This window comes from Cygnus atratus, chromosome Z, assembly GCF_013377495.2.
Source record: "Cygnus atratus isolate AKBS03 ecotype Queensland, Australia chromosome Z, CAtr_DNAZoo_HiC_assembly, whole genome shotgun sequence".
Lineage (NCBI taxonomy): Eukaryota > Metazoa > Chordata > Aves > Anseriformes > Anatidae > Cygnus > Cygnus atratus.
The window spans coordinates 76,797,655-76,824,707 of record NC_066396.1 but is presented as its reverse complement, the minus strand read 5'-3'; the positions used below and the strand labels follow the sequence as shown (position 1 = coordinate 76,824,707).

The following is a 27,053-nucleotide window of genomic DNA, read 5'->3' as shown; positions in this document are numbered from 1 at the left end:
GTATACAAGCTGCTCCTTCTCATTTAGCACCAGCAGCGGGCTCACTGACTGTTTAATGCACCCCATCATCCGGGTCGTTATTGAAGGTATTAAAACAGTACCATAATCTCCAGTATCGACACCTCAGGAATGCTGCTAGTAAATAGCTACCAGCTGGACTTCCTGCCACTGCCTATCAGCAGTTTGCAAGTCAGCAGGAGGAAGGAATGTAGAGGCTATATAATCTGAGCACATTTGGCCCACAGTCGAATTTTGTGTAGATCCAAGTGTTTTGGACAGCTAACACTGAAGTTGTTCCGGTTTTACCTGTTTGCCTTCCATATGAAGTCCATAGGAGTCTCTTTCCCCTCCCCAGAATTACTTGCTGTTGTTAACCAATGTTTACAAAGATGATAGCAAAACATTAGGGAATACACGTAGCGTAGATGAGGAAGAAACAGCAATCATGTGGAAGCCCCAGCCTCTATTTTTCGCTGAGCAAGAAGCAAGAGTGCACCATGATGTTCATTTCCAAGAACTGCTAAGTCAACCTTTAGTTCTCCATTAATTTCCAGTTGCGCTTTTAAAGTTTAATGGTTATGGCCTTGTACTGGGTCAGGCTGGGATGTTAACTTTCCCTGCAGCAGCCCATACAGTGCTGTGCTCTGCACTCGTAGCTAAAACAGCAATGGTATCACACCAGTGTTGTGTCTGCTGCTGAGCAGTGCTGGCACAGCATCAGGACTCTCTCTAACCCCCCCTAGGGGTGGGCAAAGATGTGAGAAAAGAAACTTTTCCAGTCTAAGTTCTTCAGACATGACTCACTGAAAAAATTTCACAAGGGGCTTTACAGCAGGTTGACATTGTATGCTATTTGTATACATACAAAAGCATAGAAATGGTTTACTGTTTGTCCTTTTCACCAAGATGCTCCCAAAATGAAATAGTGGTGAGCACAGAGAAGATCTTACTCAGGGTGGCAGTACATCCTAAGGCACTTTAATGAGTGATATTTAGCTGGAGCCTGGTCCCCATTATCTGGGACCTGAAAGCTACAGGAGAAGACTAGAACAGGCCATGCTTGGCAGGCTTGTGTTGGATGCTTATTATCAGCAAATTGTTTTGTCTGGTGTTTTGTTTTTATTTGAGCCAGCTTACTGCAACCCATGGCCACAGGCCAGAAGTAATAGCCGAGGTTAAACTGAGAAGTGACCTGATGAATTCTCCAGGACTGAGAAAGGATGAGGGTTTGGGATGACATGGTTAAGAAGTTTGTCTGCAGACTAGTCCCAGACAGAGAAAAGACAGCTCCCACGCAGAGACAGCACTGAGCTCCTAATGACAGGTCAAGTCGTGGACTTCAGAGACTGAAGCAACGTGGTGTGGCTGCCTACTGCACTGAGCTCCATGGTGTCAAAAACTGAAAAAATGATTGCTTCACAGCACCTGCCCTTCAGGCTGGCAGATTTTGGCTGCATGGACAGACACTGGAGAGAAGTGTGTCTGCAAATGAAAATAAAGTGCTTATGCAAGATTTCAAAAGTACGGTCATAAGTGCAAATGCAGGCTCAAATTAAGGATTTGTGGTTTTTGCATTGTTCGGGTAGAACTTTCCTTATCACCAGCCAGGAAAAGAAGGGGAAGCAGTCCACACAGAAGAGTGTACCACCAAGTTGGCTATATTGGGTGTGTCCTACTAAAGCTGCATGAAAACTAAATTCTGCTGGTGCAACCAGGCATCTAAAGAGACATTAGGTATCAGGTAGTGTTTATTACACAGAACATGTATACAGAGGTATACTGAAGTGTGTGACTGTCAGAAGGACAGCCATATCTACTGTCGATTACCAGTCATCATCAGCCAGATCACTTCCTGCCAAACTGTGGCAATGGTGGTGGCACTTTGATGTCCTGTCCTCTTTCCAGTTTCTTCTCACAGTCAACAAGATAATTGACCCCATCAATGACAATCTGGACTAGTTCCACCTATGATGAGGAAAAAAAAAAAAAGGAGAAAAAAAAGGAAATAAAAGCTTTAGATAATGCTGTTAATAGAGAAAGGCCCAGAACCCACACTTCAGAAGAAGAGGCCATCATCCTAAACCTGCGCTGGCTCTACTTTATCTACCATTCCTTTGTTTTCAGCTGATGTGCTCTTGATTTACACTGGCGGGGGGGGAGGGGGGGAGGGACGGGCGGGCGGGGATTAGCTTCAGGCCCAGAGCAGCACCAAAATTTGCAATTCTGTATGTCAGAGTGTAGTGGTGTCTTTGTTACCTTTTTCAAAATTGCTGAAGAGTACAAGATGCCTTGCTCCCATCAAACTTTCTCCACAGGCAGTGACAATTGTGGACTGCAAGCCCTGCAGCACTGTCAGTGTCACAGCAGCCAGTAAGCTACAGCACTGATTTTTGTTAATTTTCATGAGATGGTTCATTAGCAACCCTTAATGACTGGTTTGTTAAAACTGAGTACAAAGACTAAATCCCATTGTCTCTTTATTGTGACAATCGCTGATTTTCAAGGGATTTGTTTTTACTATGAAACATTTCAGTGGCTTAGCAGTTTATTTTATTGTCTGCTATAGACCAGCTGTGTTGGGAAATCAGAGGCCTGAATTTGCAGCCTCCAGGAGAACAGGAATTTCATATTATGTTTTCATTGACCAGTAACTGAAACAAAACAAAAATACAAACAATTTTATCTTACACCTTTGGGAACATAGTTCAATTCTGCAATCACATTTACCACATAATAGAATTTATTTTATTATAAACTGAAAAAATATGTCTTCTAATAAAACTCTTCTATCCTCTTGAGTTTGGCTTGTCTTATTTAGATTTCAGAATCTTCAAAGTATGGATAGTATCAATTAGTAGATAGTTCTCTGAATATTTGCTATACTGACTTCAGCTAGGCATCACTGACAGTGGATGTCTTCATATAAGGAACAATTTATAGAGGGTTTATACAGTAAAACTCATTAATTAATTATGCTGTGTAATTCTTTTGTATTATTACTGTTATTTTAGTATAAAGCGTACGTCAGGGTGTTTCAGTTATTAATAAATGTATTTGCTGCATACTGTTTTTCAAAATAATGCAGATTAATAGCTTTTCACTTCTGTATGTTTTGGTCAAGACATCTAAGGACATATGTAAGTAAGAAAGCATGGAAAACCTGGCCTGGCTCTGTCCCTCTGCATCTGAAAATGCAAGGCAAGCAAGAAGGGGAAGCCAGCTGGCTGACTGTGAGCCAGTTTGAATCCAGGTGCAATCCAAGTGCACTATACCAGGATTGTATTTGTGTTATGAAAGTCTACCAAGTACCAGGCTGAATGCAGGTGTTGCGCTGCAACAACAGTGCTAAATGGCATCCATATGTAGACTGCCAAAGCCTCTCAGTGCTGTGCTCGTCTGGGAAAATACACCTGAACCACACACCCTTCTTTGCAATGGAGCTGTAACTTGCAGCAAAGCCCCCAAGGTAATTTAGAAGGGTGAGCAGGCCACGCTTCAAATCCTGACATGTACGAGCAGGTTGGCAACTAAGCCCAGGTTGTGCTTGGTGTTGTTCATGGAGAAAGGGTCCTCAGGAGGTACCTGTCCCACTAGGGCCTGCCCAGTTGAGCACAACTGAGGCATTGCAGCGCTAACCTGGGAGATGAAACACACATTTGGCAGAAGATTTGAACCTCTGTCTTCTATCTACTAGAAAAGAGCTCAAATCAATGGACTTACAGGGCCTTGGAAGGCTAATTTTTATATCATTGTTCTTGATGCAGCCAAGGGTGAATGCATCTGTGAAGCTGTAGATGTGTGACATGGCTTACAGCCTATTATCTGGAATAAGGATTTGGCTCAGGAAGAGCTAGTGGAAGGAGGCTGTAACTCAGCCACTGTTGTTTCTTCCCCATCCTTCAGCAAAATTGCTCTAAGGACCAGTTCTGCTTTGTGAAATACTCAACTGTGAAACTGGAATGAGGTCTGGGACCTGAGTCTCCCTGGAGAGCAGCCTCACCACTGGGCTGTAGGGTCATTTACAATCTCTGGCTCAACAAACACACATTCAAACTGAAATAACTTCAAAAGAAGTGCCAGAGATGAGTCCATCTCATCACGGCCTACAGCCAAACAGGGAGAACTCAGAGCTGACAATTAAATCCTTGCCCTTATCAAAACCCAGCTCTCTTGTGTCCTCTGCTCAGTGCAATGCAGGACATGGGAAGGTACCAACAATTTCTCCATTATTCTGGAGTGAAAGGACTGAACTCATCCTGCTCTTGTACTGTGGAGAACACACAGGACTGAATGCTAAAAGTAAAACAACACACTGACCCAGTCTTGCTGTCAGTGCCAGCTTCTCTGGGTGGGTTAGGACACAATCCCTACTTCTTTCCCTGACATTTTGCAGTAGTTCACATTAGTGGAGCTTGGTCAGGGCTTTCCCCTCCCTGCCCCTTTCACTGCCATAACAAGAATGTTTGGCAAGCACATAATGCATGTTTGTAATTTTTTGCTGTGTAAGCATTTCCATTGGGCCAGGAAATGGAAATTGCCATAGCTCCACTGAGGCTGGTGGTGACTCTAAGCCCAGAGCAAACCCAGATGGAGGGAGACTGGCTCATAACAGTACAGATCTTTGTTAAAAATAAAAACAAGGAAAAAATAAATTAAAAAAAAAAAAGGTTACCTCTGAGCGACCCATGCGGTCCAGGTTGGAGATATCATATACATCTGCTACAGCTGCCGTGTCCACTCCACCAGTGCCACGCTTTTGCAGCCTCAGGTTCTCAAGGATTTTTGGAAACCTAGGATCCTAAAAGAAGAAACAGGTTTGTGTTGACAGCCTTTTAACCTGTGTAATGTGCTGAATCCTTGTAATATTATCTGTTACTTAATAGCATCTCCAGAAATACAGGCAGAGCTGGGTGGTTTTCAGTCCTTGGATTACAGTCTGTCATGGTGGCTGTCTGATGAGTAGGTTAATTTCCATAACAAATACAATAATTTGCAGAATAAAAGTTCACTTAATTAGTCCTGCATCATCCCAGGGACATTGTTACACATGATGATGATGCGCAGTCTCTGTGAGCTGTCGTTTTTCATTTGTTGCTCTACAAATCATTCGTTCCTGTATAAATCAGAGGAGTTGACTTATGTCACTGGCCTTATGTCACACAACTTACTCACCTTGCTAAGCTTGGGCAGCTTAACATGGACTCCAGCACGTAAACCAGTTCCCAGGTTGGAAGGACAAGTCAGAACGTACCCGAGGCGTTCGTTCCACATGAACTCCCAGCCCCTCTCTTTAATTAATCTTTCAACCTGTGAAGGCAAAAAAAAAAGAGAAAGTGAAAAGAAAGGGTTGTATACATGTCTCATGTTAAGACACTTGCTTATAGCTCAGATTCCTCTCACCCTGTGGCTTTGTTGATTATGAACTCCACTAATGCCAAGGGAGCTGCATAAATACACACCTGAGTACAGTTTGGCTTGTCTCTGGTGTGAACTTTTGCATTCACCAGGCACCAAGGTCTCCACTGGATATTGCAAGGATTTATTCATCATTTTCTCACTATCAGTAGCTCGTGGACTCTTTGTCACTCTATCACAAAACTCCCTGTTATGATGGTTTGGTACAGCCCCTGCTGTCATACATTCAAGCCGGCACTATGGCTTCTGCGATGCATTTCTAACCTCCGCGTTTTTGGAGCAAGGTTGCAAAGCACAAGCCACAAAGCCTCAACCACTACAGAACAGAAAAAAAATAAAAAAAATAAAAATAAAAATAAAAATAAAAATAAAAATAAAAATAAAAATAAAAAAAGCAGCTAAAGGTGAGTTTTACATCATTTTTATGGTGATGCCATTATTCTTAGGGGGAGGACACTTGATTTCAAAATGCCTAAATTTTACAGCCATACTTCCATTATAAGACAACTACACAGCTTGCATATAATGCTTTTCGTTAGTAGATCTCCAACCAGATCAGAAAGTAGACTGAAATAATTATCCTCAGAAAAATCACATGGGTTCAACAACCTTTAAGTAGGTCAACTCTGTCCACTCATCTAAACCTCCTGGGCTGAAATCTGCAATCCCCAAACAATCTCAGTTCAGTTCTCCTCTTCCAGGAGAGAATCATATATGTACAGCAGCTCATGTTTATGAGATCTCCACAGTGTAGGAGGATAATTCTGTTCTGCAGAAGGATGCTGGTCAATTCCTTCATCCTCAGAGGTTTTCAGAGGTTTTAGCCTGATTTTCTGGTTATAGATCCACCTTTCTGTATCTCAGGGTCTTAAAAACAAATGAGACTGTATTTAGACTTTTTTTTAAGTAATCTTTTAATGGGAATGGTCTTGATTCAGTAAGAAGCCTTCTGTCATGAATGCAATTATGCATGTAGCTGTGGATCAGTGGTGGACAAGAGCACAGATGGAAAATGTTGTGTTCTGCATGACATGTAGGATGTTGGACTTGATGATCTTGGAGGTCTTTTCCAAGTTAAACCTTCTATGTTATCATTTGTGTATTGTGTGCAGACACCAGAGTTGGGGGTAAGGAACAGACCACATCTGCTGCCTCAGACACCTGCTCTGGTCACTGTCTGACCACTTCTCTTGGCCAGGTCCGTGGGCAACTTCTGTTCAGTGTGAGCTAAGCACAGTAGCAGAGGCAAAGCTGGCAACAGCATCCACAAGCCATGTCACTTGGGCCACCCCCCTGTAGACTGTTCAATCTCATGAATATGCCTTGGAAACCTAACAGAGCCTGGTGAACCACCCCAATGCCAAAGAAGCATCTGTTAGTGGCTTCATTTTGCCAGATTCCCAAATTCACTACACACTCAAGCTTTCCTAAGGATGCCTGTGCTGGGGTCTGTGAATGGTATGGAAAGGATGCGCAGCTGTATCAGCTCTACAGGTGCGGGAGATTTTCTGAAACAGGGGTGCCTCTGGAAGGTCAGAGAAGCTGCTTTGCAAAGGTGAGAGAAGTGAAGCAAGCTGTCCAAGGCTGGCCCAAAATGCATTTCCATGCCCAGGAACAACAGCAGTGCAATGGAGACAAATGCTGTTCCTCCACAGTTCAGATGAAGTGAGTGTACTAGAGACCCCAATGGGGAGAAATAATTGTTTCATAAAACATTATTCTTACAGTCTTGGAGACAATTTTCAGCCAATTTCAACCTTACATAGCTTAACCAATAGGGTTTTGTATGCTCTGGCCATCCATCCAGGAATTATGTGGACAGGGGTGGTGGAGAAGAGCTTTCTGCCATGTCACCTGTCCCACTGCACCTTTTTTGCTATACTGCATGTGGGACAAAGTAAAATAATCTTTCTCTGTGAAAATATTTTTCTTTCCTGTGCCAGGGCAATACACAGGGCTAAGTAACATGGCCATCTTGCAGCCACACCTGGATTGTCTGGACAAAACTGCTCTAGCCCACGTGCCACTCCACAAAGGCTGTTTTGGTCTTTAGGAGTAGCTAGACCAGAATGAAATATAGGAGCTATGGCTACTGGGTTTTGTATCTTAAAATGCTTATTTATGGTTTCCCACAGCTTTCAGGCACAAAGTGGTGAAGAAGGGATATTTATTTAGCCAGCCCATGCTGGAGACTGTAATACAAAAGCTACAAATACATTGTATTATTCTATTATTTCACTATTCAATTTTATTTTTCTGTTCTGTTCTGTTCTGTTCTGTTCTATTCTATTCTATTCTATTCTATTCTATTCTATTCTATTCATTTATTTATTCCATACAGCTCAGCTAGCAATTTGCCTGTGCTTCTTTCTTTAGCTGCACTAGTGTGGGTTGCTGTTTGGACTGGTGTTACTTCATTTTATTGCTCCTGGAGATGCCAGATTAGTGTGAACCACGGTAAGCAGTGCTGACAACAGCCCCACAACACACAGGCAGGAAAAGCAAACTCATTGAGTTACTACCTCTTTTAAGCCACGGCAAAATCTTTCAAACACCCGTTTCATGTTGCCACCCTTCTCCATGGAGATCACCCTGGTGTGGTCCTCTTCGTTAATCCAAATGAGAAATGTCTTGTCATTGTTATGCCTGGTTGAAAGGAGAGAAGTGTCTTTAAAGTATTAGACTGAAAAACAATTCTCACTATCCTCAGCTTTATCACAGACTTTTGAGACTGTGGGGAGGCTAATTGCAGCAACATGAGCAACTTCTGCAGAGTTAGGGATGAGCCAGGAGGAATGTGTGTGCTCCAGCTCGAGTGCAGCAAGGGGAGAAGACCAGCCAGTTTTTCTTGGAGAACAGATTTTTTTTCCCCACATAAAGATCAAACCTCTTTGAAAGACCCTGAACCTGCCTAGAACAAGGAGATGACTTCACAGAGTCCTTTCTGCCTAATTTTTCAAAATTAAAACATCCAGTATTCTCTCTATATATACCAGGATGGATGTAGATGCAATGCACTGCCCAGGCTCCCCCCATTATCTTCTAGACAGTGTGCACAGATTTGGGGTCCATTCTTCCCATTCTCTCCCTAGAAAATATTCTGTTTGGGCACAAAATACATCAAGTGTGTTGTGAAAGAAGGAACAGGCCTAGAATAAAATGGGAAATTCAGCTTCTGCTGTATCTCATCTTTGTCCAGTTTATTTGGAGGGAAAGTGTTACTTTTTTAGGTTGGGGAGAGAGGAGGGGGGACGGGAGTCTGCGATGCAGGGTCCTGCAGCTGTATTGCCATCTTTTAAAAGCAAACTGAGCATGCTGTGAGTATCAGGACGGAGTGGCTGCAACATCAGGACAAGCAAGGAGACTAGTAATACAATCTTTAAAACACAACACACACTTTGCATGCCACACAACGTACCAGATTCCTCTGGCATCTGGCCAGTCACGAGCCATCCCAGCACATGTTAGCAAAGGAGACACTGGCTTGTCAAAGAGAAAATGATCCTGCACACCAAAATGGGGCCAAAGAGAGAGAGAAAGAGAAAAAGAGAAAAAAATAAAAATAAAAGAATTCAGGTTTATTCAGTATTACGCTGTCTCAATGCATTTTGCATGAAGGCAATCAATGTACAAGTAAATCACATAGCACATTCTGTGAACCTGGTTCTTTCTGGAAACTAAAAGCACATTACCCAGCAATTTGCCTGAATCTCGCAGGTTCTCACTGGCATTGGTAATCTGACAGTGTTTTGCCAGAAAACACTTTTCAAGCACAGGGAGGAGTGGGAGGTGGGACCTAACACACACAAATGGCAGAGGAAACTCTGCGAGGATGGATGGATGGAACCAGAGATGCTCTCTGCATACAGATGAATTTAATTGTAGGCGAAGGCAACAGTCCTTAAAGGCTGCAGAATACCCAGTGCTAGGTCTGCAATGAGATCGCACGGGGGTTTAGCACTGTGCTCAGAGCAGGAAGTCGGGGTAGGAATTATGCCCATGCTGGGCTTGGCCTTTGGCATCATGGACTTGTTCCGCTCCTCAGCAGTGATGCCATTTCTGAGTTAATAAATGTAGTACTTGGTGTGCCACCGACTTGCCACATTTCAAATCATTTAGCTTTGCTTTTTTAACTGAGCAAAGTTTCTTTTTTTTTTTTCAAAGCAAATAAGATTTTCATGTGTGTGCTGAAAAATTTTTAGTTCTTAATTCCTCAAACACTGCCATATCAAATGCTGTTAATATTTTTTTCTTCTTCTTCCCCTAGAGTTTAATTAAGAACAGCGAGGCAAGCTATCCTGAATAAATATGACATGGTGGAGAAGCTGATAAGCTTTACTTTTCCTTACTTTCTTTTCTCCATCAGTGGAGTATTTAAGGCTTTCATCTTTGAATACCATGTGATGGGCATGATGCAGCCAGAACCCCAACCATTCAGGAAAAAAAGACATAGGGTTCTCTTTGCTCACCACAGGGACACAACATTTCTTTCATTGGTTTGCTCCACTGTGCCCATTTGTTTGGGAGAAAAATTCCTCCTTTTGCAAGAAAAAGCTGAGCACCATTACTTTCCCTTATGTGCATAAGGGCCCAATCTGCAATGTACTGATGGCCTTCAGTGCTGAGTACCATTCAGCTGGCACTGACTTGATCCTACAGAGATTGAACAGTGCCTGTTAAAGGCTGACAGCAAGCCCTAAGGAACCTTGGAGTTCTGAGGTCCTAAAACACTGAAGGGAGCAAGCAATGGTATGAGTAAAAGATGGAATCTGGGGTCACAACATTCAGTGCCCTGAATTTTATAAATATACATTGGTAACCTACAATGGTAACCAACATTTTGTCCATAAACGTAATAACAATGACACTCAATTTAAAAAGTTATTGACCTTACATCAATTCTTAACTCTTGGTTAATCCAGGTCATAACACCTAGTTTCATGGTTTTAAATAGTTATGATACTTCATCAACTGCCTTTTGGTTGATGTTATGTTATGAATTACTGTGTCGTGAATATAGTTACCAGGGTACAGCCCTTCTTTTGAATATTTTTAAATGCACATTCAATGTTCTTTTTTTTTTTTTTTAACAATCTTTTAGATTTTTGTAATTTCTACAGTCCAAACATGAATCGTAGTTATGGATTTTCAGGATAGCTTCCTGTTGCCCATTTTTGCCAGGTAAGCACTTTGGACACTTTGTTTATCTCAAACACCTCTCTGCAGTAATTGAACAATGACATGCTGAGACAAAATCCATGGTGAAAATCCTTGTATTTCCATCTGTGTGACAAAACTATTGTTGTGGACCTGATCCTTTAAGTCCTTGAACACAGTTCCAAGACTGGGAAAAGGTCAGTGGGGTGCAGCTGGCTATCACCATTCTGGGGAAATTAGAATTTGTGTAGTTTTGACATAGAGAAATTATAACCAAAACTCCCCACTCCAACAGTTTAGACTACAGATAATATGCAATGTTCATCTCAAAGCAGTAGGTAACATTTTTAGTTAGTATGGTTATTAATACAGAAAATATCAATCTTTGCTTAAGGAAATGACCAAGAAAAACTCCTGAATTTACTCAATTTTTGTCCAAAAAAAAAAAAGGTGAAAGTAGCCACGTATATTTGATTTGACACAGAGCTTGCTATCTGGAATATCTGGAATTCCACATGTTGGACCTGGATAGTATGTATTTTTGCCAAAACACAAAAGATGGACGATTTACCATTATGTTAAAAATATTCCTGGGCCATTAACTACTGGGTTAACGCTGTGATTATTGTCCTTAGCTACACCGGAAAGCATGTACCCCAAAGGATAAAAATAAATGAGGGTAAGAGAAGACGGTGTCAGCACCGGAGCTATACTTACATCAATAAGCTGCTGCTGATCCCTCTCGGACATGTTGGTCAAGCTGTAGTACTTTCCAGAAAGGTCTCCTTTCAGCCCAGAGAGGGCAGTGACCACAACATTTTCCACCTCTCTCCTCTCTGCCCTGGTGCAGGCAGGAGGAAGGCTGAGGCCACGGATGCTACGTCCAGTGCGCACACGTGATGAGAGGACGTAGTGCTCATCAAACTGACCATGGGTGATCTGAGGAAAGAATTTTATTTTACTTTTTAATTCACACACAGTGCCTCGTTTTGTACTCCACCACTGAAGGAAAAATGCCATCCTACAGAAAGACGGACATCTTTCTGCCCGGGGATCTCAACTTTCCCATGATATCACTCATAGTCAGGGTACCACGAGCCCCTCAAAGCTTCAGACAGTAGGACAGTTTTTTAGGAACAATCAGTTTCTTTGGCTGAAAGGATGTGGTGGAGTAACCAGCTGGTCCTTTATGGCCCCACCATGGAGGGACCTGAGTGGTTTTTGGAAACATGGATATGGGCAGAGACAGGAGGCCAGGTATGGAAGATCTTTTGAAAAGGGAAAACCCAAGAAGATGCTAAATCACAGAGCAGTGGAACAATGAAGGAAACATTAGGCAGCAAAAAAGAACTACTACATACAATATCATAATTGTAAGAAGCAGCCCTAAACCTTTATTTCCTCATCATTTTATTTCAGTCCTACCTTGGATGCATCCAGGTCAGTGTGATGCTTCATTGTGCATGGATCATAGCCATTATGTCTCACTTTAATGACAGGGTCAAAAATCTCAGCAAACACCTATGGAGCCAAGAGAATCTAGAAAGAGTCTGCGGCATCACAGAAACAGTTAAACGCGCCAGCCTCAGACACAGGAGAACCCCCCTGGCATGGGACCCTGGGTGACAGACAAAAAGGGGGCTTTGCAAATGCTGACAAAGGTAAATATGAAAGGAAAGGGTCATTTCGACCTAGACAGTGCTCTACAGTGGTTGCTCATCCTCACAGCAAAATGAAGGTGCAACTGCACATTAGTTAAGTTACAAGCCTACTCTAGATGCCATGGGCAGGCACTGGACATGGCGGCAACCAGACTGGGTTTCAGGATGCATTACCAACCAGAACACACAGAGTCTCTTGACAGCTTGCCTCCTGCTTTTAGGTCGTGCAGTGATACCATGGTCCTCATTAGAGCCCCTTGGCTCGTGTGTATCAGCAGTGGCCACAACCACGCCTCCATTCAGTCTTGGAGCAGTAACCCTGGAAGTTTTTCAGGGCAGTCACCACATCTAAAGGAGAAAACTGAACCACAGGAGCTGATGACCCAGAATGCCAGAAGTCCGAGCCCAGACTCAGCAGCCCAGCATTTAGGCTGCTGTTAAGAAACTGTATAATAACAGGTAACATAGTGCGGTAGACTGAAGGAAGGAGACCATTGACTTCAATAAAAACAAATTTTCAAACAAGGATTTTCTTTTTCCCTAGTCTTCTTAATATTTGGGAATTAAATAACCCTGTTCATCCTAATGCTGTCTATGTTATGCTTTTGTCATGATCCAATATCTGTAGCTTAAAGGTGTCTGGCAGTTCCCAGATGTTTTAATTTCAGTTCTGCCTCAGCTGTTCCACAATGCAGTTTCCACATTACCTTCATTTTGTGTGTCTCAGGGTTGCATAGTTTTCCCATAAACTAAGTTTAGTAGTAGGAAGGAGGGCAGTTGCTAGAGACAGGTAGAGTATTGCTCCCAAGCAGCTGCATTTTATTAGCTTGGACTGCAATAGAGAGGGTACCTGTAGCAATGCCTCATGTCTGCACATTTCCTAATGTGGAAGGGTAGGGAAAACACTGTCTTTATGCACATGGCATGCTACATATATAGTCTCTGGGATACTATTTATCTTAGGAGCACATACCCTGCCAGGAATCACTGTTCATCTAATGAGCTCTTGGGAACTACAGCATTTGGAAAAAAAAAAAAAAAAAAAAAAGAAACAAATGTGATAGTGTTATGAAAATATTTTACCTCATAGGATTCTTCATCACCTGCCACCATGCCCACAGTTTTAATGAAAGGATGGCCAGGATTGTCCACCCCGGTTTGGATGCACTGGTCCAGGGTGTAGCCATTGGGAGTCATCTTGTCCCTTAGCTTAGCATAAATGGCTGGAGTAAGGCACTCAGCCATGCAGTTGTTGTGTTTGCGAAGATCCGGATAGTCAGCGCTGAGGAGAAAAAAACAAAACAAAACAAAACAAAACAAACAAACAAAAAAACCCCAAGCAATTAACACCAAAAATTTAAACAGTGATCCTTGGTAACTTATGGGTCTATTAAAGGGATCATGAGATACGGAGCACACAGCATGGTTTAAAAGCATAATTAGTTCTTGGTTTATACATTGCATCGAATTTTAGGAGGGGAGGAACATTCAGGACACTCCAAATACCCCGGATGTGCTTGGATGGGCAACCACACTGGCAATTGCATCTTTCTTCTACCTGGGGCATCCAGGAAAGTGAATCCCTGTGAGCTTTGAAAGTGTATTGAATCCCATCAAGTCTCTGTTGAGACATTCCTAGTCAGAAATAAACACGCTATAACATTGTTTTGTTGAGTAGGAAGGGAACTAAATGTAGCTGAAGAAGGGTTTGCAATTCTGAGCCAAGGTGCTCTTGCAGCTTGTCAGTGATGGGCATGAGTGGGGCTGTCTGGTCTATGTCAGCAGGGAAGTTAACTCATCCATAATACCTGGCGTTGTAATTGCATTATTATTACTTACATACAGCTGCATCGTAGTCCAGCCAGGGAAAATGACAATATGCTTTAGGAAGACATTTTTGCAATCGAGTCAGACCCCATCTACCTTGTAACAATTTGCCTTATGCACAACACTATTATTTCTATAAGAATTTTAACTAAGGTGTTATTCACTACAGTCTGCCAAAGCCTGATCCACATTGTTTCTCACAAATATGGCCAGCAAAGTCAACCTACACAGAAGGTCTGTAGTTAGTTTCTAATAATAAGGAACCAGTTTGTAACAGAATTAGAAATATTTCAAGTACAGTAGTTACACAGGAGGTTTCTTTGTTACTTGCATAGTGAAAATACGTTCACAGTTCCCAATGGTAGAGTCTGTACAATCAGCCAGTCCCGTCGGTGCTGCAAAGCATTCGACAACTGATGAGATAAAATGACTAATTTAGCACTTTGCCAAAAGCTTGAAGCCTTATTTAGGCTTGCCATTGTTTGTTTTTTTCTGAGTGTTGATACTATCACACACCCCTGCTTTCCGGTCTTGAGAGCCACTGTTGGTGCTACCTAAAACTGGGGTGACCAGCAAAGGGTGCCGTTTGTCAGGTCATCATCATTCCTTGGACGCACAGACCGGGTGGCTGCATGAGGACTCCTCCTGCGTGGCGCCCAACGTGACACCTAGCTCAAAGTGCCCACCTGGGAGGGAAAAGCTTCCGCTTCTCTTGAACAGCAGCCTTCACATTTTGCTGGTTGAGGAGGTACCCAGTGGTGAGCACCCCCGTGCCAGCTGCTGCGAAGAGCGCAGCGGTTGTACGGCCAGCCAGGAGACGACAGAAAGTGCCAGCCATCCCACTCAGAGGTGATGATCTCTGGAAGAGAAGGCAGCCTGGGATCAGCCCAAAAGCCCTCACATGGTGCAAATGACAGAAAAACATTTTTAACAGCAGCCCAATAGAGGAAGCAACTTATCTTTATTATAGGTTTGCACTGAAATAATGTGTTCAGACAAATGGTCAGCGTTCATGGTTTCTCTATTTATGTACCTTTGGTAGAGGTAGAAATCAGTTGGTTTTTAGTACTGTATTGAGCACACAACTCTAAAACAGAATATTTTAATTCTTTTAATGACTTAGGGCTATACTTGAATCCTTTAGCTTGCTTCACAGCAACAACATATAAGCTGAAGACATTTTTTCAGTGGCCAGAAAGGAACAGGAAGGTACCGAGTGCTAGTCACATGTGATGGGATGTAGCACTAGCAAGATTCCCTTCAGTGCTGTCACCTACAGAAACCACAAACTCCTGTGCCTTTTCCAGGCTAATGTGACCTGCTAAGCACTTTGTGCTTTTTCTCCCATAGATATAAAGTTGGAGTAGGCTACAGATCATCCAGCTCACCAAACGAAGGGGTGCTTAATATGCTTGAGTCCTGAAAATCCTGACAGGCATGGGAAATGGGAGCCAACTCCTCACTGCATTTTCCAATATAAGGATATGCTCTATCAAATTGGAGGGAAAAGAAAAAAAAAAAAAAAAGAGGTAGGAGGTAGGTAGCTCTCTACACCAGTGGTCAAAGACTGATAAAACTCCTTCTCAGAAGAAAGATTATGTGGGTACAGGCAGTGTGCATGGTTTCAGTGTGAGACTGGTCAAGCATGTGGAATAGAGATTAACTGGGCACTAAGCAGATGAAATGAAACAGGCTAACAAAATTCCCTGATGTGAAAACAGCTGGAAGCTGTAGGATCTTTTTATCAAGGAGCATCACATACATTGTGGTGCTCTGGCAACCAAGTGCCAGATCCTGCACTTTGGTCATAACAACCCCATGCAGTGCTACAGGCTTGGGGCAGACTGGCTGGAAAGCTGTGCAGAGGAAAAGGATCTGGAGGTGTTGGTCGATGCTCGCCTGAACATGAGCCGGCAGTGTGCTCAGGTGGCCAAGAAGGCCAACAGCATCCTGGCTTTTATCAGGAATAGTGCGGCCAGCAGGACCAGGGAGGTGATCGTCCCCCTGTACTCAGCTCTGGTGAGGCCGCACCTCGAGTGCTGTGCTTGGGCCCCTCAGTACAAGAAGGATATTGAGGTGCTGGAGCGTGTCCAGAGAAGGGCTACAAAGCTGGTGAAGGGCCTGGAGCACAAGTCCTGTGAGGAGTGGCTGAGGGAACTGGGGTTGTTTAGTCTGGGGAAGAGGAAGCTCAGGGGAGACCTCATTGCTCTCTACAACTACCTGAAAGGAAGTTGTGGGGAGCTGGGGGTTGGCCTCTTCTCATAGGTAACTAGTGATAGGACTAGAGAGAATGGCCTCAAGTTGTGCCAGGGGAGGTTTAGATTGGAAACAAGGAGACATTTCCTCTCAGAAAAAGTAGTCAGGCATTGGAATGGGTTGCCCAAGGAGGTGCTGGAGTCACCGTCCTTGGGGCCATTTAAGTAAAGCTTGGATATGATGCTTAGGGACATGGTTTAGTAGGTAATATTCATGGTAGGGGGACAGTAGAACTAGATGATCCTGGAGATCTTTTCCAACCTTGATGATTCTGTGATTCTTTTCTATGATTTGTTGGCTCTGCTCTCCTCTGAGCATCCACCTATGGCCACTGGGCTGTGCTGTCCACTGCTTTGGATCACTATAGTCATTTTTAATACTTGGAATACTATGAAAATTTATAGAAATACTCTGTACCTATCAGGTAACTATACCGATTGGTTTCAGAACAGCAAATTTGTCTGGAGAAACCCAAATAAATTGACTTTTTTAAGACAAAAGGTGTTACTAGCAGAAGTTCATTATAAGTAGCTGTTTCTGACTCACAGCCTCTCAAGAAACGGAGACCTTTCCTCCTTCAAGATAAAGAGAGACTCTCATTTGCTGTTGTACCACACATCCTGCACAAAGACCTAAAACAGGAATGAATGTAATGGATGCTAAAATCAGGGGCCTTGCTGCAGTGGCGCAGGGACACGCAGCAATGCCAGCAAGATTACCCAGGTTTAAAATACCTCATAGGAATCTGTGTGCCTCATTAATTCATTATTCCCAGTAACATGTTCAGACTTCATCTGTTGCCTTGGCCTTGGGATTAAGACCAGGTTTGAGCAACCTGCCCATGGCAGGGGTGTTCAAATTAGGTATTTTTTAAGACCCCTTCCCACACAAACCATTCTGTGATTCTGTGATTCTTTGATTATGTCTGAAGTACAGGGAATCTCTCATTCTAGCAGAGCAAATGTCATGTTCTGTGATAGTCTGAGAAAAAGAATGAATGTTTTTTCTTCACAGTATCAGAATGCAACTGGTTTTGCAAGTAACTGTGGGTTTCTGAGGAAGATGTATGTCCTATTTAAATAAATTTTAAATAAAAAATTACAATTTGTGTCACTGAAGAAAACTTTTTCTTAAAACTGCACTCTGACAAGTCTGTTTTGGGAAATTGACAAGGAAGAGTTACAAGGAGACAGGAACTTTCCCCCAGGATAAGCTGCTTCTGTTGTTTTGTCAAGGTTTTAAAAAATGCAGTTCTTTGTACAATTTCTTTAACATTCTTTCAGAGGTTAAATTAAACACCTCAAAGTACTTGGCTTTCTTTTCAATGAACACAAGTGTTCTAATTTCCAGTAATTTCCATGAAGATCTGGGTTAGCTAGCTGCAAACCCAGTAATTATTTACCTTTTCCACTCCTGTCTAAGGACAATTGTAATGCTGCACCTCCATCTTTCCTGACAGACCTTCTGACCTGCTTTGCATGGTTTTCTGTTGCAAAGCAGTGTCTACTTGGCACTTAATTCACCTACGTGAGATGAGAAACTTGGATGTGTTTTGGGTTTAAGAGGTGTTTCTTTTCAGGGCCTGTATCTCTTAAAAATAATTTTATATTTTATACCTGAATTTTGTTATCCTGTGTCCTCTATTCCTCTGATACACAACATTGATCTAACCTTCCTTCCAGAGAAAGGTGCCATCTGGCTGACAGAAGTTGCAGTATTTTTTTCATTGTGAGAATTTCCCTCAAACAGAACTAGGGCAAGAGACCACCCAGGGAGGGCATTTTCCTTTCCCCACGAGGAGCACACGGTGAGCTCCTCAGCTACCCAAGTCCTCGGGGTGCACAGCACCAGCATGCACGAGAGAGATGTGCTGTGTGGGGCTGGGGCAGGAGTGGGCCCTTCTCTGGGAGGTGCTCCACTCCATCAGTGCATTCATTTTGCAGGAGAGGCTCCCACAGCTGCAAGAAAAAATGCAGTGGGAGATGGTTTGACTGCAAATCACAACCAAGTATCAGGTTCATGGTGGAAATTTTTGTTCTGCTTTCGTGTCTCTGTATTTAGCAGATGGTGCTTGTGCCTTTTTGCAGTGTATCATCTCCATCCCACACTGGAAATATTTGCTTATGACTAATTTGTGGAGAACTATTAGTGCTATACCTCAGTGTCTCAGAAACAAAGGATGTATTTTCATAACAACACCATGAATTTACAGTTCTGTTTCACAGAAACTATCCCTACTGCAAGGAGTTGGCTGACAGTCAAAATCCTGCCCTGAAAACCAGCAGCCCTGACAGCATCCCCTCGCCGATGGTGACACCATCACTTCAGCAACCCCAGGCACACCACAGAGTCTCCACCAGATGGGATTTTTTGTGACCTTCCTAATCCTGCTTCACTTTAAGGGACAAATCTGGCCCATACACCTGACTAAACTAGTCCTGTGCAGTGTGTATTTAGACAGCCAGGTGAGGCACAGGAGTGTGTGTCTGCAGCCTGTTTTCTTAGCCTTGTTGTTGTCCATTGTGTGTCCCTATTCTCCAGGACATTATTGCCCTGTTGGGTCATGGAAAAGGCTTCTCCCTCCCTGAAGCAGGCTGTACATTACCTGACAAATGCTCCTCTAAGAGCTCCTAAAGCCTCCAACACTGGAGCTTCCACAGACTGCGTACGTTAACTACCTGAAAAAAAGAAAAAGAAAACAAACAGATTGAGACAGGCTATTTAAATTTAGAACAACATTATCCACACATCTCTTGGTACAACGTAAGCCCAGCACACTGCATCCTAATGCTTCCGTCCCCAGAGCTGCCAGCACAGTGGGCAGGAATTCAGTGTCTGCAGCAGGCAGCCCCAGCCTTCAGACCCCGTCACATCCTTGGGCACGGTGACTGCTCCTCAGCAGGGCATTGCTGTCACAGGGACCACAGGTTGTGGCTGCTGAATGCAAAGGGAAGGCTGGAGTTTCATGCGGGAGACAAGGAAAAGATCAGTGCTACAGGGATCTACAGTCTGTCTGTCAAAAACTCCTAATTGAATAAGCAGCTCCTGTCGCAAGGGAGGGCTATTGTTCTGAATGTAAAAGCGTGTAATGCTGCGGGACCAACCTATAACATTGTTATGATATACAATAATAACATAAAGTGTTATTTTTACGTGAGTACTCCACAGGCAGTCAGAACAGCACAAACAGACTGATGTAAACACTTGGTGGGCAAAAGCAGCAATCAAGGCAAAGAGCTTTTTAATAATGAGGTGGCACAATGAGCAAGACACTTTATTTGACAGGAAATTAAGACATTATGTTTTGTTTCAGATTTTTTTTCTCCTTTAAAATTGCGCGATTTCTAGATAATGCATTGCTTCAAAACAAAATTTCAAGAAAGGTCCATTCTGAAAGCATCTGAACAGAATGGTCTCCGACTAATGAAATTTTCTTCAAAATTATTTGCTCAGCGTGACTTCACATCATGAACAGATTCATTTGTTGCTGTTTTTTTTTTTTCCCCCCACAGAAAATGTCAGCCTGCACTAACAATGAATTTACACCATCACCACCTCTGTGGATTCAGAGAATGGCAATTATCCGAGACAGAGGCATTGCAGAAGGTGTTGTTTACTGACAGCCTTCCCTTGTGCTGCTGCTGATATGAGATCCATTCTTTCATAGATGCTCCAATGCAATCATAGCACAACTGGGAAGTGGAAAGGGTCATTTTTCAAGGTCAGAAGGATTCCTTGTTCTAACCCCTGAAAAAGAATCGAGAGCTCTCCTGAGCTGCTGAGGTGTGCAGGAAGGAAGGCACCTGCATCAGGAGAGCATCCAACGGGCTGGAGAAGATGAAGGCATTCCAAAAGTTAATCAGTCCGAGTTAAAAATAAATACAACTCATATCTTATTTCATGCCTGCACTTGTTCCTCTTCACTGCCCTTTGCAATAAGTTTTATCAGCTTCTTGTAGAGATTTCTCCTAATTATTTTTAATATGTGTAGCACGGATCTCTACAGAAGTCACTATCTATCTCTCTTTAGATGTCTCTCCATCATTGCTTTACCATGTTTTCACATTTATGAGTCACCCCTTGGCTCTTGTGCTCTGCAGGTGTGGTCTGGGGTCAGAGAAGCAAGGGAACAACTTCTGAGACAGGTGTCGGCACAGAACGACACCCAGCATGACTGTGTGAAGCAGTCATCTGCAACAGCAGGAACTGCATCTGATGAAGTCTTTACCCCTCCATTTTTTTACTGTTTTGCTTTCCCCATAAGCAGGAGCACTTCTCGGTAACCAGAAAAAAAATATCACCTCTGTTGTGGGATTTTGTCTGTACTAATAAAATACATTTAAACAGGTCCCAATCATGATTTACAGATGTCTACTCAAAGATAATTTCTCTGCTAATTCATTTATAACTGCACCAAGGTTGCAGTAATTTTGTGTTCTTTCAATGCACCACAAGCTACATGTGAATTCGGACTTAATTTTGGTAACACAAGACAGAATTAAATGGATCTAAGCTAGCACTGTGTTTTTTACTTTCTGAACATTCCTTCAGTTGTCCAAATGAGGTCTAATTTCTATGGTATTGAACACAACACTTTTTTGGCTTGTTTGAGGATACTTTATATATTTTAAAGACATTTTTAGGATTCATAGCATGAGATCTCAGGTCTCTGCCACTCATCTGGCTCTCGGATAGTAATAACACTGTTCTTCCACAACAGAATGGGTAGGTGCGTTAAGAGTCAGACAGCTTCTTCCTCACTGACTCGATGAAGTCAGGGATTTCAGCACATTGTGTTAGAAATATTCAGGGAATTGATCTGTACTGAGCTGCCTCTGTGTAAGCCTGTGATGAATCTGGAGCCCTATATACGTTCTGGGCCCCACGAGCACCACCGAGCCAGCCTGCGCTGTAACTGCAGGTGCACCTGCATTCACTGCCCATGGCATTGCTGTTGGGCTTGTCTCACCAACTGCTGTGAGAGTAGCTTGCCAGGGTCGCTGGCCTTGGTGCACTGGTCCTGTTCAAGTCAGTTACACCCTGCTTTTCCTTGCCACGGTCAAAAGGACCAGCCTGTACAACCCACAGGGTTATGGTCACTGTCACCCAGCACTCAAAGCACGTCTGTCCTCCTTTCCTTTGCAGTTAGCATGGCTTTCAGCTGTGCCCACGGTTGGGCATCCTTTGACTGCTGAAGGGGGAGCATAAGACGTACATGCCTCAGCTGGTATCCAGCAGCATGTGGGTTTCCTATGGGTAAGAGGCAGGGAAGGGTCTTTTTTTGTCTTATCAGCAAAGTGTGCTGCGAGACACAATGATGGCTCCTGGCATTTGAATCTAGCTTGCAGCTTTACAAAATGCTTGAACGAGATGTTGTACACATTTTACCCTTATTGCGTCAATCTGTGCATACACTGGATACTGGCTTTGCCTCATGACAACTTTTTGAGATGTCTTTCGTATCCCTCCAGGGTTACGTATGCCTTTGGCCCAAGGACAGAGCCTGGCACACAGCTCAGTAGCTCTGAGAGTGGACTTTGTCGCTGGTAAAAAGTCCTTTGAAGTTTTGCTTCCAAGGTCATTTGTACTTGCACTGCTTGGAGAATGCAAAGGTGCTGTTCTACAGAAAAAAAATGAAATAAAAAGCAGTTGGCTCAGAAGCACTTGCTCTGTATCTTCCATGCAACAGGTTCACACCTACAGTGAACAGCTTTCACTAATTCTTACAAGCCTCCTTGTGGATCAGAAGTGACTAATTGAGAGAGGAATAAATGCAGCATTGACTTAGAGTAACAGCCACTGAGCCATACAGCATGTATGTAGCACAAAGTGTCTCCAAAACCAAGTTTTCTTCACAGCTGAGCAGCATTGCTCCTGATCTCTACACATCTGCACCATCGAGGGCAAATGAATTCAAACCGGAGTTGCCTTTTCCAAAGCAATATTCCATGAGCTGTCAATACCGATGGCCAGTGAATCAGCAAAAAGTTGGAAGGTCTTGAAAGGCCAAGATCCTCTAGGTCACACACAGCCTTTACCTCTCCCAAAGGATTTGCTCTGCTACCTGTAGCCAGCCTTCAGAACATTAATGTCCTGACAGGACTATCTTCAGCTTTTAAAACTGCATTTTAATATATGTATCACCTCCCATGCACACCACATGGAAGAAAAAGCTGGCTGCAAGACTTAGCAAAAGTCACTACTGTGATTCTGGTGCTGGATGAGAAACAACCCAAAGGATTGCAAGTGTCATTTCAGGTGTTGGGGCTGTTGGTAGCCGAAGGGTGAATCTCAGGATGAGAAAAATTTGGAGAGTGCCTATTTCATGGTCTTAAAACCAGTATCCCTTCTTTTTCACGACACACCTAGACTAAGGCCTCTGTTAAAGGTGAAGGTCCTTCTTCAGAAGAAATGTGTTTTTTATAGGCCAGGTTGCTAGCCAACACTACATGATATTTAATATCTTTGACACTTATGACAATTCTGTGGAACCATGACATATCAAAACTCTCCTTGCTGCTGTGACCAGAGGCTGTGGAGCGTTCTTCACATTCGGTTGATCGACAGCTACCATGGTGCTCAGACAAGCCCAGCAGTGTCACATTGCACATGGTCATCTTGTGACCTGCACACAGGTGAAGCCGTTGCATCCATATCTGGTAAACATCGGAGGAGAGTGAATTATGGTGAATGCACAAATCACCTCTTTACCCTTTAAGGAAATTGTCAGCGTTACTGCTACTTCTAATACAGACAAACAAACACTTGCTATTAACCCTTTGCTTTCTTGAACTTCCTGTAAAGAGGACATCACCAGCTACATTTCCCCAGGTGGGAATTAGAGTGGCTGAACACAAGCATTGGTTATCCCTAATTTCACACCAGGCAGCATGTGTGCTTTCAGCCAAGAAGGCAAAGAAGGTGCAAGGGTTACAGACTGAACAGTGACATTTCCAGAAATAGAACGAGATTAAATATTTGAACCATGTCATGGGTGGCATTAGTTGCCACACCATGTGACCCTGAGCGACATTCCAGAGAAATGGCAGAGTCATAGCTAAAGTTCACACCGGCTCATAAACACAGGTAACGTATATGCTCATCTTAAACTGCTAGGCTGTTTAGGTCTTGCTAACACTGTAGTGAGCAGAACATTCACATGGTGGAGAGAGAGGTAATGAATGAGGCTGGGCTGTTATTTCTGAGAAGTAATTCCTTTGAGTCATTCCAAGCTTGAGCTAAAGCCTGTAGACGCCAGTGGAAAGTTTTTCTCTGCCCTTCTATGGACTTTGCGGGCACCTTAGAAACATCTGCAATAAATGTCACAAGTGACTAAATGCATGAGGCACCATTTTTAGATTCCCAGAAAACAGCTTACATTGCTCTTTGTCGGTTGTATCACTCTAGAAGTTCAGAGGGTAAGATATAAATTACAACATTAAATCTCATAAAGCAGTATTGGCGGTTTTTTCCAGCTTCTCATAGCTTGGGTTGAGCAACACACAAACTGTTCTGACTGAGCAGGGCTTAAGATAGTCTCCAAAGTGCAGAAGCAATGTTAGCGCAGGCATCATCATTATAACTGTGCCTAATTACAGCAGAGAGCTTCTCTACAAAAAAAAAAAAAAAAAGAAAAAAAACACAAACAAACAAACAAAAACACTAAAAATCAGTTTCTTTCTGCTCATAAGTCCATGAGTCTGCGAGCAAGTATAGAAATCTACTTATCTCAAGAAAATAAATTTGAAAAAGAAATACACATAAATTCATTGCTATGAATAGAGGAGGTATGGAAAAGACTGGGACTCTTATTGGCCAGACAACTGCCCCTCAGTAACCACACACTTTGTGATTTGTTCCAGCTGAAGGTCTGGCCCCTTAGACCCAACCTAGTCTCCAAGTCCTCCAATTTCTCCTACCAAAGCCCAACAGTGGTGTTGGGAGTGCTTGCCTTTCTGCACCAATCAGACACTGCTTTACAATATAAAAACCTCATCCCCACAGACAGCCACAAACTAACTCACAAATAACTTCTCAAATTTATGTTTTCTCTGAACTGTTGACACATGTCTGCAAAGGAACTTATTTTTCCCTTAGTTAAACTGTTAGTTAAGGGTCAACACCTGAAGCAGCTGCACAGTGGGCCGACACTCTTTCTGCTGCAACAAGTAGTTGCACAGATCAATAAATTATAACCAAATTACACTGTATCCTGTGGTGCTTTGAATTCATATGTAACAACCCTCGCATTTGAAATGCTACCATTTGAGGCAGAAAAGCAATACAGTTAGTTAAACTGACCTTGAAGCTGAAGGTAGGCACGTCCTGCTGCCTGCAGCGAGCCCAGAGTGTAATGGGAATAACGATCTGGTGTGCTGACAGGAGACCAGGTAATATGAGAGGGGGAAAAGGAGGTGAGGGAGGCGAAAATAATTGCTGCAGCGGCCAATCCTATTTCACTCGGTTACATGAGTGACATTTGCTGCCACAAGGCTGCCCTTGAGGACGCTGGGAGGATGTGGCCTAGCAGTTGGGTGACAGCAGCAGCATCCGTCAAATACTGCTCGGGGGGAAAGAGCTCATCTCAGCCCACGACTGGCCAGGCAGGGAGTTGCCAGGGCTTAGCCCCAAGGGCCCACGCAGAAACAGCCAAAAGAGAAAGGCCGGGAGCCGATTCCCCGCTGGGCTGCCTTGCCTGGCCTGCCCCAGCAGCCACAGAGCAGGGCCTGGAACTGGACTGCCCTCACAGAAGAGGGGTGATGTCACAGTGAAGCCAAGTGACATCACGGTGGGCTCTTTTTTTTCTTTCTTTTTTTCCCCAATCCTTTTAATTCACCACATTAATATGTGACTCTTTGTAAGGCAGAAATCCAGAAACACGAAATTAAAAGGTGTTGGTGGAAATGAACTGCTAAGGATATCTGAAGCCACCCATTTAGCATTAGTACAGCTGCACAGTGGTGCAGAACTGGAAGAAACAACATTGATGGGTTAGAGTGAAAAGAAGAATAGACAATTTCATTGACCTAGCACTGCTCCCACCGAAGCTAAACATTTTTCAAGGCTGACTGAGAAACACAGGGGCCAATATCAAGCAGCTTTAAAAAAAGTCCAAGACTTCAAAACATGTTTTCCTTTGCATGCTTAATATTTCTTGAATTGTACACGGCAATTTCCTAAACCCAAATCACAGATTTGTGCAACTTTACAATATATAGACATTGTCCCCCCAAAATGTCATGACTCATTTAGATTAATGAGAACCATGCATACCCACCATAATTAAAACCAAAACAGCCACCTCAGATCAATGCGTTCGGACTACCTAGTATTTGAAGCACCCCCTCTTTAACACACCTGCTTTCTATCAAACCAGCACTGCGTTTCTGGTATTGATAGAAAAAAAAATCCAGTGGTGGACTTCTTGAGGTAACATGATCATAGAAACACGAGCACAACAAATTCAGCCCTGTGCGGGACTTGGTAAAGAAAACAGATATCATCTTTTTCTTCTGTACTTAGCAAGAGCACCTTTACGCCTGCGCTGTGTCTTTTTTCTGGTGGCAAGCCCCCCGGCCTGCACCCAACACAGCATGCTAACACTTCTAACACTTCTTTGCAGGCTGCTGTGGCTCTGCCCGTGATGCAGCCCCTGCACCGACAGATTGCAGCACAGCAGCTCACGACTGAGGCTCTCAGTCGTAAATTGTTTGTAAATTTTCGACTGAAGACAGCCTTTCCTCATAAAGCCCTTGGAGACACAAAGAGCTTCGCCTCAAAGCTGTTGATACCGTGAACTTGAGTGCCTTGCTGACATACTCGGATGTTTAAGCCATTTGCTAGATCAGAGCCTGGAAGAACAGAAGGTGCAAACAAAACTCACTCAGCCTGCTAACTAATATCACGAGCACCTGGCAAACAGCGTTAGTGAGTTCCCTTATGATTTCTGGGGAATACACCATTTAGTACTTGAGAAATAGCTTGGTCTTACTACTGTTCTTTGAGCTGTTTTCCGAGGAACTCAGTTACAGAAACACTTGGAATGCGAAGAACCATCCATAAATAATGCTCTATTTTCATCTCTATCTAACCTAAATATTTATGTGAAATCTCCCAATTAAAATGCTGTCTTGGTTTCAGGGCTTGTGCTGGCGAGGTAGCAGTAGCTGAGTGTTAATTCAATTGCTATTCATATTAATGCCATCTGTCCCTGTGCAGGGAGTTCAGCTGAAATTCAGCTGCAATGTGTGTCCCATTAGAGTTTTTTAAGGAAGCTGTTGAGTGGAGAATCTACCTACACATACCGCAAATAGGGTCATTTTATTTTATGGGAAGGCCTTCCTGGTTAATGTATTTATTTCAAAGAGAATTTCTATAAAATCAAATTTCCATATGAGGGAAATAAGTTATTAGTTATCAAAGGAATCATGACAGAAAGTGTAAGGCTAGTTAGTGTTACTTATTACATATACCAAATTACCAAATTAGGAAATAGAGGATGGCAAGTTTGTTATGAAGAGCTTGCAAGGACGCTTATTATTAGCTCTCCTGTGGCCGGAGTTGGAGCTCTGGTATCATACAGCTGCTAAGAGCCACCCACTATCTCCAATAGCTAACGGTCAGCTTGCCCCAGATGCAATGAAAATCACTGGTTTTCAAGTTCAGTAGGTTTTTAATTCTTCAGAAACCTAAAGACAGTCATATAACAATGCAGTGAAGCATACCCCCTTGGGAAGC

General features: G+C 43.1%; 1 protein-coding gene across 1 annotated transcript; it reads right to left on the bottom strand.

Moving 5' to 3' along the window:
* Positions 1 to 1,845: 1,845 nt before the first annotated feature.
* CKMT2 (creatine kinase, mitochondrial 2) lies at positions 1,846 to 14,898 on the bottom strand. The gene is made up of 9 exons (XM_035567544.2): positions 14,747 to 14,898; positions 13,317 to 13,515; positions 11,998 to 12,093; positions 11,290 to 11,511; positions 8,834 to 8,919; positions 7,938 to 8,061; positions 5,173 to 5,307; positions 4,673 to 4,798; positions 1,846 to 1,965 (listed from the first exon to the last, which is right to left on the bottom strand). Exons 1-9 carry the CDS (start codon positions 14,896 to 14,898, stop codon positions 1,846 to 1,848), a joined length of 1,260 nt encoding a protein of 419 aa, XP_035423437.1.
* Between the last annotated feature and the right edge of the window lie 12,155 nt (positions 14,899 to 27,053).